The sequence below is a fragment of the Diorhabda sublineata genome, chromosome 10, assembly GCF_026230105.1.
Source record: "Diorhabda sublineata isolate icDioSubl1.1 chromosome 10, icDioSubl1.1, whole genome shotgun sequence".
Classification (NCBI taxonomy): Eukaryota; Metazoa; Arthropoda; class Insecta; order Coleoptera; family Chrysomelidae; genus Diorhabda; species Diorhabda sublineata.
This window is the reverse complement of record NC_079483.1, coordinates 24,995,481-25,010,430: the sequence shown is the minus strand read 5'-3', so window position 1 is coordinate 25,010,430 and position 14,950 is coordinate 24,995,481. Positions and strand designations below refer to the sequence as shown.

The following is a 14,950-nucleotide window of genomic DNA, read 5'->3' as shown; positions in this document are numbered from 1 at the left end:
TTATTTTCAGCTCAATGAATTTATTATGAATATACATCGTTACTATTATACTAAATTCAAATTTCAAATTTTTTTGTTTTATTTTCAAGGATAAAATAAGAATATATTTTTTTCAAACAATATCATTGTTGTGCTTTCGGATTCTGTATATTTTTATATTATTATACCATAGACGTGGGACATATAATTTTTCAAGGGATATAATTTACAAAAAATTTGGAATCTTAATTCGAATAAAATTCAAATATCGTGAATCGTGTGATGAAGAAAATGAAATATGACGTATTTTCATAAGAGGATACCAATTTTTGAGCCATTTTGCCAAAGTTTTATAGTTGAAAAGAGAAAAAAAATATTTTCTGAAAATTCTTCAAGTATGAGGAAAATTTTTTTTTCCAAAATTGTAAAAACGTAGAAAGTCTTATCACGCATGTACTCTATATTCGGAATTTTGTTAAAATCGGCAGTAGTTTATTATTTTTTAAACGATAAAAACCAAAATTTTCGGTGTTTTTAATTTTTTAATTCATGTTATTGGATTTTTTATTGGTAAAACTAATATCACCATTGGCTTTCTCATCCCCGAAAACCCCTCATCTCAAATTTTCAGCCAAATCGCAGAACAAGATTTAACAACCCCTCCTTAGCCGATCCTGATGAAATTTTCGAAGTCAATTTTAACCCATTAAACCTAGTTTTGGAAAATTTTCGAGAATTATATTCTCAAACCAATGAATGATCATTCGATTTTAGAATCGATGATCTTTCAAAAATGATTAATAAATTTACGACGACCTGATCTCAAAAAAAAAATGGGAGTGAGTTGTCAGTGCATTTAAAAATGAAAAGTCAAATTAATTTCTCTTGATGAATTAACATAGTTCTTTTATTCAATTTACGTTTCAAGTGTTATTTACTGTATTTGGGCGCAGGACAAGTTTTGTGTTTAACATTTTGTGTAGTGTAGTCATATTTTATTATAACTTTTTATCCTCAATTTATATCGACAGAAGTCAATAAGGCACCAACTACTGTAGCTTTACGACCTAAAGTAGTTGCTAAATAAAAGATTATTCATAGTGGCGTATGTCTTTTAGCCTTATACTAAAATACCGTTTTGTGCTACCAAAAATCAGCAACTGCTACAGTCTAAGTGCTGTACAGTTAACAGGTACGTGCAGCGCTCCTCACGCTTAGATATAAATAGGCGTGTGGGTAAGTGGTTGAAGAACACGGTCATTTTCCAACCACGGAGCATCTTGAAAATTTGCCCTTTAGAGCCGGTCCTTGTACTAGTTAACGCGCAACATAAGCTGGGTTTTTGAAGGGGAAGGAGACGTCGTAGAAAAAAAAAATAAAAAAACCGTTGTATAGAGAATCAAAAATAATGAACAATGAGATAGCCCCGGACCTCCCAAAAAAATCTTGAGGGGGGTAGGGTGGCGGCCCCTCCTTTCAAAAATTTTTGGCTACTCACCTGGTTATACTTTATAATGGAGGGCCTGAATTGTTTTGACAAAAATGTCATGCCCCCCTCTCAATATCAAAAATAAAAAACATAACTTTCTTAGTATGTCAAATACGAAAAATATGCAAGAGACAAAAAATATTGGAAAAATAAAATTACTTACATAGGCATATAGATATCACCTCCACCTCACAAGATTATCCTCGAAATTTCGAGAATACGAATCAGAAAAATTACGAAAACTTTTCGAGACCACTCTGTATATGAGCAAAAAAATTCTATGTTTCTCCTCTATCGATTGATATATATAACTTCACCCATCGGTGCCAATAAATGACGTCACAGGTTACGCTAAATTTTGAGGTTAGAATTTTTTTCTCATCTCGGTAGCTATATGCAGCATACTTTCATGCCTAAAAACACCATTTCGAGCTTTCCGGTGCCATTCGGAGCAACTCCTGGGAGGGTGGTGGGGGGTGTGCTAAAAATATTTCGAGCCTATTTCAATTATAGGCGCTCAAAATCCGGAAGATCCTGCGAAAATCGCATCTCCAGGTTCAATATTTAGCGATTCCTGGCACCCTCACAAAGTGGGGGGAATTCAGTAATAATATACACCAATGACTAGGGTATGTCAAGGCGCTTCCCGCTGGTATATTCAAATGTCAAAATTCCGGAAAAACCAAATATTCAAATCCACTTCGGAATTTTTTCCCACGAATTTTCCCCCCTGGACCGCCAAAAATTTTGATCGTGGGATTATGGATATTTTTTTGTCCCCAAAACTTACTTTCCATTTTTTCGCTATCGTGTAACGTAAAAAAGTTGCACACCCCCAATTGAGGTTCTCCGAAAATTTCGACTTTTGGCTCCATCTAGACCCCCCAAAGAAGGGGGTAATTTCAAAAATTCGGATATTTTTGGATTGAGAAAAATCAGGTCTCTCGCGCTAGGCTAAAAATTTTCCGAAATTCGGAGAAAAATTTTTTTGGGAATTTACTTTCCAATTTTTCCCCGAATCAGTTTTCAATTATTCTCTAGCTCGAATAATAAAAAAGTGGGTTTCAGCTGCGCCATAGAACTTTTTTTGGGGGGGGGGATATAATTTTTTTCGTTAGCCGAAATACTCGATTAGAAACATTTGGAACATCCCGTGAACGTAGCTCTCTCCAGCTCTGAGCAATCCAAATCACCTATGAAAGGAGAGAGTGGGGAGAAATTTTTGGTATTAAATTTTTTTCTCCAAATTTGATTCTCCATCCATCTATGTGATTATTTTCGCCAGCTAGCATCATCAAAAAAGTGGCACGGTTCGTTATTAATGGGAGGACAATCTGACGCTTGGCGAATTCTGCTTCGCAATGATAGGGAGAGCCGACATCGAAGGATCAAAAAGCGACATCGCTATTAATTTTTCTTTCTATTGGGTCTTGTTCTTGTTGATATTGTTTTCGTTTCTTGTTCGTTTTCTGTCTTAGTCTGGTCAGCTCTTGGGTCCACCATATTTGAGTTTTTCTTTTTTTCTTCTTTTTTTTAGCCCGTTTTCCATGATATTAACATAGTTGTTTTGGTATTTCTGCGCTGTACTTTCTGCGTCGTACAGCGGGGTCCAGTCAAGATTATCTGTAATTCTTTTAATTAGCTCGTTATCCGTGTTGTTAAAGTCATATTTTGTCTTTCTTGATTTTTGTCGCTCATCTCTCATGTTTTGTCTTATGTTGTATGTTATACAGTGCTTTTCAGATAAAAGTATCCACCTTTAATAACTTTTGTAATACTGGTATTTAGAAAAAATCCAAAAACACGTCAATTTATGTTGGAAGGGGCAAGCATTATGGCTTATTTAAACTTACTGGAAAAGCCACCCCCTCACCCCTAGCAGCATCCCCTTTATTTTTTTAAATTACTTGTCATATTTTTTATGTAAAATTTGGATACTCCTCTTTGAGCTGATTTCAAAAATGTATAATACTTGTTTGTTAAAGTGGTTAGTTTATGAGATAAACAATTTTTCTTTTAAGAGCACAAATTTTACTTATTATTTACTTTCACCTTATTTGCCTGTACTAAAATGGGTTGTACAACAGTTCAAACTCTTTAATCATTTTAACTGTGCTATTTATTCTACTTAAAAAATCCAAACAACGAAAAACTCTACTTTTTATTAAAGTTTGACATTGTCAACTAGAATTTGTAGTCACTATTGATAGTGTAATTTGATACATTATTTATTTTGTTTCTCTGAATTGGTTTACTCTTTGCAAGAAAGAATTGAAATTGTAGGTTTATACTACCAAAATAATAATTGTGCAAGAGCTGCTGCTAGAATATTTAACGAATTACATGACGGAAGACATGCAACTCATAAGTATGTAATTCAACTGATGGAGAAATTTACCACAACAGGGTCTGTTTGCAATAAAGTGCATAAGCGAGAGGGACTCGTAAATAACGAAGCAATCCAAGTGGCAATTTTAGGGCAAGTCAGCTTAGAGGCTCAACAACCCCAATCGTTGTCAACAATAAGTAGAGCGATCGGTGTTTCATCTTCTACAGTTTTCCGAGTTCTACATAAATTCAAGTACCACCCATACAAAGTTAAGTTGGTGCACGAGTTGAATGAAGATGATTTTGATCGTCGTCTAGAATTTTGCGGATCAATGACGCAAATTATCAATAACAATCCACAATTGTTAAACAATATTCGCTTTTCTGATGAATGCTCATGGTCATTAAATGGCTTAGTAAGTAGGCATAATTGTAGATATTGGGCTGAAAGTGATCCACATATTATGCGTGAATTCCATACACAACATCCCCAAAAGTTAAACGTTTGGTGTGGTATCCTAGGTGACCACATTGTCGGACCTTTCCTCATCAACGGAAATTTAAATGGTGAATCATATCTTGAGTTACTCAGGGAAGGGGTTGACCCACGTATTACAACAATAATAGAAAATGATGATAACCTTTCCGAAGATTTACTGGTATTTCAACAAGACGGAGCTCCCCCACACTATGCTATGCCTGACCGACAATTTTTAAACGAAACATTCCCCGCTCGTTGGATAGGTAGAAGGGGGCAGATGATGGAGTGGCCACCTAGGTCACCGGATTTAACACCCCTAGACTTCTTTTTATGGGGGTATTTAAAAACAAAAGTTTATGCTACCCAACCAGAATCTCTGGATGATTTACGAGAGAGGATAGAAAATGAATGTCGACAACTAAATCCAGCCGTATTAAGCAATGTCAGAGAGGCATTTCAAAATAGATTATACCATTGTATGGAAGTGAATGGTACTCATTTTGAACACTTATTGTAACTTCATAATAAATAGCACAGTTAAAAAGATTAAAGAGTTTGAACTGTTGTACAACCCATTTTAGGACAGGCAAATAAGGTGAAAGTAAATAATAAGTAAAATTTGTACTCTTAAAAGAAAAATTGTTTATCTCATAAACTAACCACTTTAACCTACAAGTATTATACATTTTTGAAATCAGCTCAAAGAGGAGTATCCAAATTTTACATAAAAAATATGACAAGTAATTTAAAAAAATAAAGGGGATGCTTCTAGGGGTGAGGGGGTGGCTTTTCCAGTAAGTTTAAATAAGCCATAATGCTTGCCCCTTCCAACATAAATTGACGTGTTTTTGGATTTTTTCTAAATACCAGTATTACAAAAGTTATTAAAGGTGGATACTTTTATCTGAAAAGCACTGTATATGCGTGGTTGCTGAGTGTCTCCTCGTTGTGTACAGTCCAGTCCGTTAAGGTTACTTCCTTTGTTATAGTTAAGTCTACCCAACTTTCCCTCTGTTGCTGATAAATGTCGGTGGGCTGTCGTGTGTGTTATTAATAAAGTAGGTTTTCGAAGTTATCCAGTCCAGTATGTCCTCTCCTCTGGCGTCATTTGTGTCTCCTCCCCATCCAGTGTTTTTGGCATTGAAGTCTCCTGCTAATATAAAGGGGTTTGTTATTTCCTCTATTTTCCTTATGTGTCTATCTAGTCTTTGATTCCTATTGCCCCCTGGTTCGTCGTATATATTGATGATGTGTATTGTTATGTCTTGTAATTGTAATTGGATGGTTGTGGTATTCTCGTCAGTCATAGAGGTTATCGTCATCGGTTTGTACTTAGCCTTTGTGATTGTGCATGTTTTACTATGTTTATTGTATCTCGTCATTATGTAGTTAGGAGGTGGCTTTATGTCGTGAAATGGTTGCTGTATTAGGATTATGTCGATGTCTTGATCATCTGGTGGCGTCTGGCCGGCAGAGGGCGATAGTGTCTATAAAACCATGTTAAGTTTGGGGTCTGACCGGCAGAGGGCGCTAGTGTCTATAAAACCGTGTTAAGTTTGTCGTCTGGCCGGAAGAGGGCGCTAGTGTCTATAAAACCGTGTTAAGTTTGGTGTCTGGCCGGCAGGGGGCGCTAGTGTCTATAAAACCGTGTTAAGTTTGGGGTCTGACCGGCAGAGGGCGCTAGTGTATATAGAATCGTGTTTAGTTTGTCTTCTGGCCGGTAGGATATAAGAATTTGTCGAAAAAGATGAATTGTGAAAATTGAATGGAGATGTTTTGTATGTAAGTAGATGAGCAACGTATGTCTGACTACAGAAATAGGGAAAACCGTGTGTATTACAGCTTTTTGGTTGGCTTAAATTTTTCGAAGGAAATAGTCGAATTTAGCTGAAAGTATTAAATCAGAAATTAAAACTATTACACCTATGGAAGAAAAACCAGATTTACGTGTGACAACAATGTGTCACATATGTGAAAAGGGTTTTTCCTCTACAGATATCATTGTTAGAGATCACGATCATTTTACGGGGAAGTTTAGAAATTTTGCACATCAAGCATGCAATTTAAATTTCAAAAAACTGTTTGTTGTACCTACAGTTTTCCATAACTTAAGTAACTACGATAGCCATTTCATCATTTCGGAATTAAGTAAAAGAGGAAACATCAGTTTACTCCCCATAAATAAAGAAAAATACATTTCATTTACACTTAACGATTCAGATACAAATATAAAATTTCGATTCATAGATTCACTGAGGTTTTTGGGTGCTTCCTTGGAAGAATTGGCTGCTACATTGAATGATAATGATTTAAAAATTTCCAAAAGAGAATTTAGTAATTTAAGTGTCGAACAATTTAAATTAATAGCCAAAAAAGGGGTTTTCTGTTACGATTTTATAGATAGTTGGGAAAAATTAAATACTTGTGAACTACCACCAATAGAGGCATTTTATAATAAATTGGAGGATAAAAACATCAGTATTGAGAAGTATTCTCATGCTCATGCAGTGTGGAAATCATTTGTTATTGAAAATTTGGGTCAGTATTCTGATCTGTACTTAAAGACCGATGTTTTACTTTTATCAGATGTTTTCGAACAATTTCGAAGAAAATGTTCAATTACTTATGGTTTAGACCCTGCATGGTACTTATACAATGCCTGGATATACTTGGGACTGTATGTTGAAATATATAGGATGTAAATTAGAGTTATTGCATGACGTAGACATGATCATGTTTATCGAGAAAGCAATTCGAGGAGGAATTTCGGTTTGTAGCAGTAGATTATCGAATGCTAACAATAAGTACATGCCTGAATATGATTCTACAAAACCCTCAAAGTAGTTACTCTACCTGGACGTCAATAATTTATACGGGTGGGCTATGTGTGAACCATTACCATACGGAGGATTTGAATGGTTAGATAATGAAAATTTTGATGTTATGTCTGTGGCAGATAATTCTTCCGTAGGATATATATTACAAGTAGACTTGGAGTATCCACATGAATTACATGATCTTCACAGAAATTTTCCATTTGCTCCCGAACACCGCAAGCCTGTAGGCTCAAATTATTCCAAATTAATGACAACGCTTTATTGTAAAAAAGAATACACACTTCACTATCGTAATTTAAAACAAATGTTAGCCAACGGTTTGAAAATTAAAAAGATACATAAAATTCTGAAATTCAATCAATCTGCATGGCTGCGACCCTATATCGAACTAAATACTCGTTTGAGGGCTGCAGCTACCAATGACTTTGAGAAAAATTTATATAAATTGACAAATAATGCTGTGTTTGGAAAGACGATGTAAAATATACGGAAGCACCGAATTGTAAAACTTGTTAAAACCTGGAATGGTCGATACGGCGCCAAAAATTTGATATCTAGTGTTAGGTTTCATAGTCGAATAGTTTTTAATGAAAACCTAATTGCAGTAGAACTCACTAAATCAGAATTGGTTTTCAATAAGCCTCTTTATGTTGGTATGACAGTTTTGGATTTGTCGAAGCTGTGTATGTATCAATTCCATTATGATTACATGATTCCGAAATTGGGTATTGATAGATGTAAATTAATGTACATGGACACAGACAGTTTTTTGTATGAGCTCATCTGTGATGATGCATATGAGGAGGTGCTAAAAACTGGTTTAACCAAATTCGATACTTCAGATTACCCCATCAATAACTATAATATTCCACAGGTAAATAAAAAAGTTCTGGGAGTTATGAAAGATGAAAACAAACGCCAAATTATGACTCATTTTGCAGGCTTGAGGTCTAAAATGTATTCTTTTAAAGTTCAATCAGGTGCAATAGTAAAAAAGGCAAAAGGAGTTCGATATAATGTAGTAAAAAACAAAATAAATTTTGAAGATTATGTAAACTGTTTAAATGATTTCAAAGAAAAAAATATTACTCAACGCTGTATTAGGTCATATGCTCATAACGTATATAGCATAGAACAGACAAAAATTGCGCTAAGTCCTCATGACGATAAAAGATATTTGATTACCAATAGTTATGATACGCTGCCGTGGGGTCATTATAGTATTCCAGACTTACTCTCTTGTAGATAATGAACTCCTCAACATTAATGGAATTATACATCATAAAAATTTGTGAAACGATAAAGTCAGCAGCCGATTTCGCAGAGCAATCCCCTCTTCCTCGGAAATTGACCGAAAAAATTTCCTGTTTACAAATGGAATGCGATGATAAAAGAGGCCGAGAGTAATCCAAATTCTTCATCTATTGGAATAGAATATATTGACTATAATAAAGAAATACCGTTATATTTAAGAAACACTATATTAAGTAAAACAAATTGGGGAGATATGTTTGAAGAATCTACTTACTGCGTATGGTCTAGTGGATATTGGCTTCCACAATATCGTATAAATGTTTGTAAATCATGTTATTTTGTATTTAGAACGGTCCATAAATATTTAATAAAGAACATTTTTGTTAATTATGATCACTGTCATGAAGTATTTGATGGTGACGAAATTGTTGAATGTGTATATCAAGAAATGTCCTATTGCTGTCAGAGTTGTTTTAACAAAGTCTTATTCATGATAAAATCACATGAGTCCTGTATTAATAATTTACATGAGATGCCTAGAAATAATCGTTTTGATGATTCTGATATAGACAGTGACATTGATACTTTTGAGGCCGCTATGCAGTAAAAACAATATTCATGGAATGTATCTCTCCCTCTCTCATAAATGTAGAATATTGTCGTTTTCTTATTATAAAATTATTCCTGTGTTTTTGCGGTATTATGAACGGTGGCGGTTCATAATGCCACATCAAAATATCTGTTTTATCATAGTTTTTTAGTATGCGTTTTAGGTGATTTATATGAGCATTGTTAGTGTTAGACATAAGTCTGTGCCCAACAGGGCTTTATTAGAAATATATTTTTATTTTTCTTTTTTTCTTTCCACTGGTCATTGTGATGTCATCCTTCATGTATAAGTGTTATACTATGACAGTCACGAGAGTAATAAAGAGTTTCAGCGAAAATGTGAGCTTTTATTTAAGAAAAAGCAGTAAAAACAATATTCATGGAATGTATCTCTCTCATAAATGTAGAATATTGTCGTTTTCTTATAATAAAATTATTTTTAAAATTGTTGTGTTTTTGTTAGTTTCCAATATATCTTTATGTAATAGCAGTAAAAACAATATTCATGAAATGTATCTCTCTTGTCGTTGCGTCAAACGTCACATCGTTACGTTAAACGTCACATCGTTATGTCAAACGTCACGTCGTTACGTCAAACGTCACGTCATTAAGTCAAACGTCAAGTGCTGCGTCAAACGATCATCAAACGTGTCTACGTATGAGAATGTTCTCTTTCGTAATATGTCTTCAGAAGAGTACAGACGTCGAATTGAAGAGTTTATTAATAGCATTGGTGAATTAAAGAAAGATATTGCTTTCTATGGAGATAAAAGTGAGGTTATGAAACAAATGCAGAATCTTAGTTTATTTGATAAGAAAGTGGAGCAGTCTTCACTGGGTGCCCGAAGAGGTTCATCAGTTGGCCCGTAGACTGCCGCAAACTACTTATCCGTTAAGACGTATTCAACCTACACCATGTTCAACAGAACAGAAGGGGATATAAAAAATGAAATTAATTCTGTTTTTGCTATGTCATGTGTAATATTAGTGGCTGTATTTGTTTTAATTTTAAAAATTATTTTGAAAATTTTAAAACGAAAATTCCAATCTTCATGTAATATAAAAGTTGATGAATATACAGAGTGTTTCAATAAAACCCATATTTAAAAAAAAAACTTTATTTATAATGGTAATACAGTATTTAAAAACCAGTGACGGAGACGTTGTACATTTCTTTCAGTACATGAAAATAGTCCAGATGCGTGACAGGGGTTTGGATCTTGAGCAAAGTTTCCAGTTTCACAGGGTATACCATCAAATTTGCAAACGTCAATAATATGTGGAAAAATACCGAAAATGTGACATTTCTTTTGCAGAAACTCGACTTTTTGTTGTCCTCGAACGTAAATGTAGTCTGCGGCATACAATAACTTGCTTTCTAATATTTCATTTACTTTAGAATATTCTACATCTCCTGAAGAGTATCGAATGCCGTGCACATTTCTTTCCAAGTATGATGTGGTCTTTTTGTCCTCGTTACTTAATGTAGAAAACGGTTGCGGTGGTAAAAATATGTAATGTGAACTTTTGAAGCCAATTTCTATGGTGAGCTCTTTGGCAACGAAAAGACCGTCTACGACAAAACCTTGAATGTCTACAAAAGCTACTCTCATGTTGACGTCTGCTCGAACACTAACTCACAACATCTAGTTCAAGCTTTTAACAATTTCGGTGAGGGGGAAGTATTCCATTACACAATCGTGAATTATGATGCAATAGACTTTGGTATTTTTGGGAAAACCTATGTTTGCTTCAATGTCAAGTTTCACATCGACTGTGGATGCCTTCATGCTTTCCTCCTGTTTTGAACAATCGATAACAAACAATGCTCGTTTCTTGAAAGAAGAATAATCCAGCAGGGGGCGCTTCTGTGTTGAGTTTGCGTAGTTGGGATAGAATTCAGTATAGTTAAAATAGGCTTCATTGTAATCAGTTTTAGCGAAATCCAATTGCATTCTTTCATTGGGCCAATAATCACCATTAAGTGACAGTCTTATACTTTGTACGTCGGTATCGTCAAATAAAGTCGGGTCAGCTGTACTCAAGTTACGTTTGTCGGTTTGAAAGAAAACAATAACAAAACGAGGTCTTTCAACTGGAGTGGATGTTTTGACAGCCCAAACTTCATGTCTTGCTCCTTTAGTAATTGAGGGTAATTCGTGTAACTCCCACTTCCTAAATGGAATAACTATAGGTTGATCTTTTTGAATGGATTTCATGAGATTTAATTTTATGTCGTCATTAGGAAAGATATGTTTAACTTTTAGCTCAACACTTGTAATGTTTATTTTAGCTGTTGTAGTGGAGAGCGTTCCAGAGACATTCTTTTCAGTAATATATAAGCAATCATTATCATTTCGTGCCCGAACTAGTCGTATTGTTTGACGCCCACATGTAATCATTGAATAATCGTTGAAAATGCTGAAAATATGTTTGAGAGGTATTTGAAGGTTGAAGGACTTGTCGCTAACATTCAGAATAGGATCTTTCGGGTAATTCCAGCCGGCTATAGCCATATGATTGGAATCTTCTTGGTTATAACAAGTCATAGCACGTACGGCACTCACTATTCCAGGGTCCCGAACTGTTTCCATTTCCCTGACACTTTCACTGTACGTACATGAATCGAATAGAAAGGCTCCAACATTATTTGCTAATTTTACGTCACCAGCTCCGTGTATTTCAAGCGAACCTTTAATGCACAACAAAGTTTCGCTCATTGCAAAGAACGAATCAACCTGATTAATGCTAAACTCCACAATGTCACTGCAATGTGGCCCCAGTGGGTGTGGTAAGACGAACGTCGTGCTGGCGCTCCTATTCAATCCAAATGGCGCGAAATTCAAAAATGTTTATGTCTATTCAAAATCGTTATTTCAACCAAAGTATCAATTGCTACAAGAAGTTATAGAGCAAGTCAAGGGTGTTGGGTATTTCCCATTTAAAGACAATGAGGAAATAATTAGTCCAGAGAAAGCTCGACCAAATTCCATCTTTTTATTCGATGACGTAGCCTGTGACGGTCAGCAGAAAATTCGTGAATACTACTCCATGTGTAGACATAAAGATATTGATGCTGCATATCTTTGTCAAACATACTCAAAAATACCGAAACAGCTTATTCGCGACAATTGTAATGTTATTGTGTTATTCAAGCAGGATGAGGTGAACTTGAACACGTATCTCCAGACATGACGTTTGACACATTCAAAAATGTGTGTTCAAAGTGTTGGTGTGATCGCTATGGTACTTTGGTAATTATGAAGGATTTTACCCTTAATGGTGGTAGGTATGGCAATGGATTCGATAAATATATAAAATTGTAAGCTGCATCTTTAGTCCATACCAAAATGTCTGACGATAAGGTTGCTAATGCATTGCGCAAGAAAAAAGTGTCCGAACTTGCCAGATCGATTCGCAAAAAATACTTGTCGTTGAAATTAGGTAAATCAGAGCAAGATGAGTCTATTAATAAACTATTCAAGCCGATATCTAAACCACTTGAAGAAATTGTGCAATCCTCAAAGACATTACAAAAAACGATTACAAATTTAAATCCAAAAGAGGAAATAAAGAAGGAAGAACCTGATGACGTGTTTACACCTTTTCTCGAAACGGAACCGGTGGCCGAAACCGATGAATTCGGAAATATTACACGTTCTGAATCTCCAGAAGAGATGCGCCCCGAAATTTCCCAGGAAGCTTTCGCGGACTATTTGGACCAATATCCAGCCATCAGTCATCAGTTCATTGAAGATTACTTCCAAAAAGATGATAAAATTGACAAAAATTATGGTCCGATATACAACGATGAAATCGGTTGGTCATTAGGCAAACGTCGAATTGCATTTGATGGAAAAACCGGTAATATAAACATACTACCTGAGAAAAACAAAGGAGGAAGATATGTAATTGGAACACCAGGCTTGTATGAGCTTCTATTTTACCGAGACCCCAGTTACAATGATCAAGATTTACAGAACTATAAAAATCTTTTGACAACAACTGAAGTTCATTTAGACACGTTAGATCGTCTTAAGGGGTGAAGTACTGAAAGATATCACTACATCATAAAACCTTTATTCAAAACAAAATCTCTAACGACGACGAATAGATCGTCGCAGGTATTGACTCGTCTAAAATCGATTCCTTCAGCAAAAGGAAAAGGCATCGATCGTTTAAGATATAATGATAAACCTATGGAGTATATTTATTGGGATGATGCGAATGAATTGGTGGAACGTTTGAAGTAGTTGATTGCTTCAAAAGAGGCAGGTAATACAGGGTGCGGCAGCATAACTTCCTTTTTTAAAAAGTTCGCCATTTAGTCGGTAGATGTCGTAACGGAGTGCTAGTGGTCTCGTTCGAGAGGGGGGACTATAAAGTTTTGTCCCGGCACAGTTCAGTCGCCATCATGCGTTGGAACAGTGAGGAGCGTGCGTTTGCCGTTGAGGTTTACTTTTCGAGCGGATGTTCTGTGATCGCAACCCAGCGCGCCTTTCGGAATCGCTTTAATTTAGCCCCCTTGGCCCCTGTCCCGGACCGGAAATCAATTGTTACGTGGGTCACTACGTTCAGACAAACTGCAAGTGTGACAAGACGAAGAACTGGAGTCCCTCGGCCCATTAGATCACCGGAGAACATTGAGTTAGTTAGAACTTCAGTGTTGCGATCACCACGGCGTTCTGCGCGCAAACATGCGTCTGCCCTTGGACTTTCCGATCGTTCTGTGAGGAGAATACTTCATGATGATCTTCATTTTCATCCATACAAGATGGCAATTGTGCAGGAACTTTCTGAACGTGACTTCAATTCTCGGAGGAACGTGTGTGAGGTTTTTCTGGAAGTCGTTCCTGAGGACGCTATTGTTTTTTTTAGTGATGAAGCCCATTTTCATTTGTGTGGATCCGTAAACAAACAAAACATGCGCTACTGGGCTGATACCAATCCTCGACAATTGCATCAACGGCCTTTGCATTCACCTAAAGTCACAGTGTGGTGTGCAATTTACTCACGTGGAATTATTGGTCCCTGGTTCTTTGAGGAAAATGAAGTCACAGTGACAGTGAATTCGCACCGGTATGTAAACATGTTACAGGAATTTTTTTTCCCACGGCTAGATGAGTTGGACACTTGGTTCGAACAAGACGGAGCAACGGCACACACTTCAAGAACATCGATGGCTGTTTTGAGGGAACACTTCCCAGAGCGCCTTATCTCAATTAGGGGCGATTTGGAGTGGCCAGCCCGCTCTCCCGATTTGACCCCTTGTGATTATTTCCTATGGGGTTTTTTGAAATCCCGTGTGTATGTGAACCGTCCAAGGACCCTACAAGATTTGAAGACGAACATCCAGGAAGAAATTGCCAACATAACGCCTGCTATGCTGGCAAGAGTCATGACAAACGCCAGAAATCGGTTTACTCAGTGTATGGAGAATGGGGGACGTCACCTAACTGATTTGATCTTCAAAACTCAGTAAAACAAAACTTTATGTATGTGCCTGTATTATAAAAAACGAATAAAAATTTTCTGATTCATACAATAAGTTTTATTAACTTTTGAAAAAAGGAAGTTATGCTGCCGCACCCTGTACGTCACACGACAACGAAATAGTAGCAATTATCAATGAACTCAAGGAGGCTGATATAATAGAATAATACAAGTTGAAACTTGTTCATTTTAATTATGCCAGTCGATAAATTCGGACATAGGCATCAAACGCCCTATGCGCGTTTACCAGTGAAAATTACGTTTCCTCATACACAGGACGGTAATATTGATATTGAAAATATGAAAATTTGTAATGTTAAGGAACCGACAACAAATATTGATGCTGCAACAAAAAAATATGTTGATGTGCAGTTGAATGACCTACGTGCTATCAACTCGCCATTAATTCAAGCACATGGTGTGGTGCTGCAGCAACAAGACCGTGATATAAAGGATTTAGCTGTAGGATTGAACGAAATG

The 14,950-nt window shown here is 36.0% G+C and overlaps 1 protein-coding gene across 1 annotated transcript; it reads right to left on the bottom strand.

Moving 5' to 3' along the window:
- Positions 1-10,623: 10,623 nt before the first annotated feature.
- LOC130449207 (uncharacterized) lies at positions 10,624-11,697 on the bottom strand. The gene has a single exon (XM_056786886.1). The coding sequence runs from the start codon at positions 11,695-11,697 to the stop codon at positions 10,624-10,626; it is 1,074 nt and encodes a 357-aa protein (XP_056642864.1).
- Positions 11,698-14,950: the final 3,253 nt, after the last annotated feature.

What these genes read in the sequence shown, in the direction of transcription:
- LOC130449207 (XM_056786886.1), bottom strand. Translation starts at nt 11,697, where the DNA reads ATGAGCGAAACTTTGTTGTGCATTAAAGGTTCGCTTGAAATACACGGA.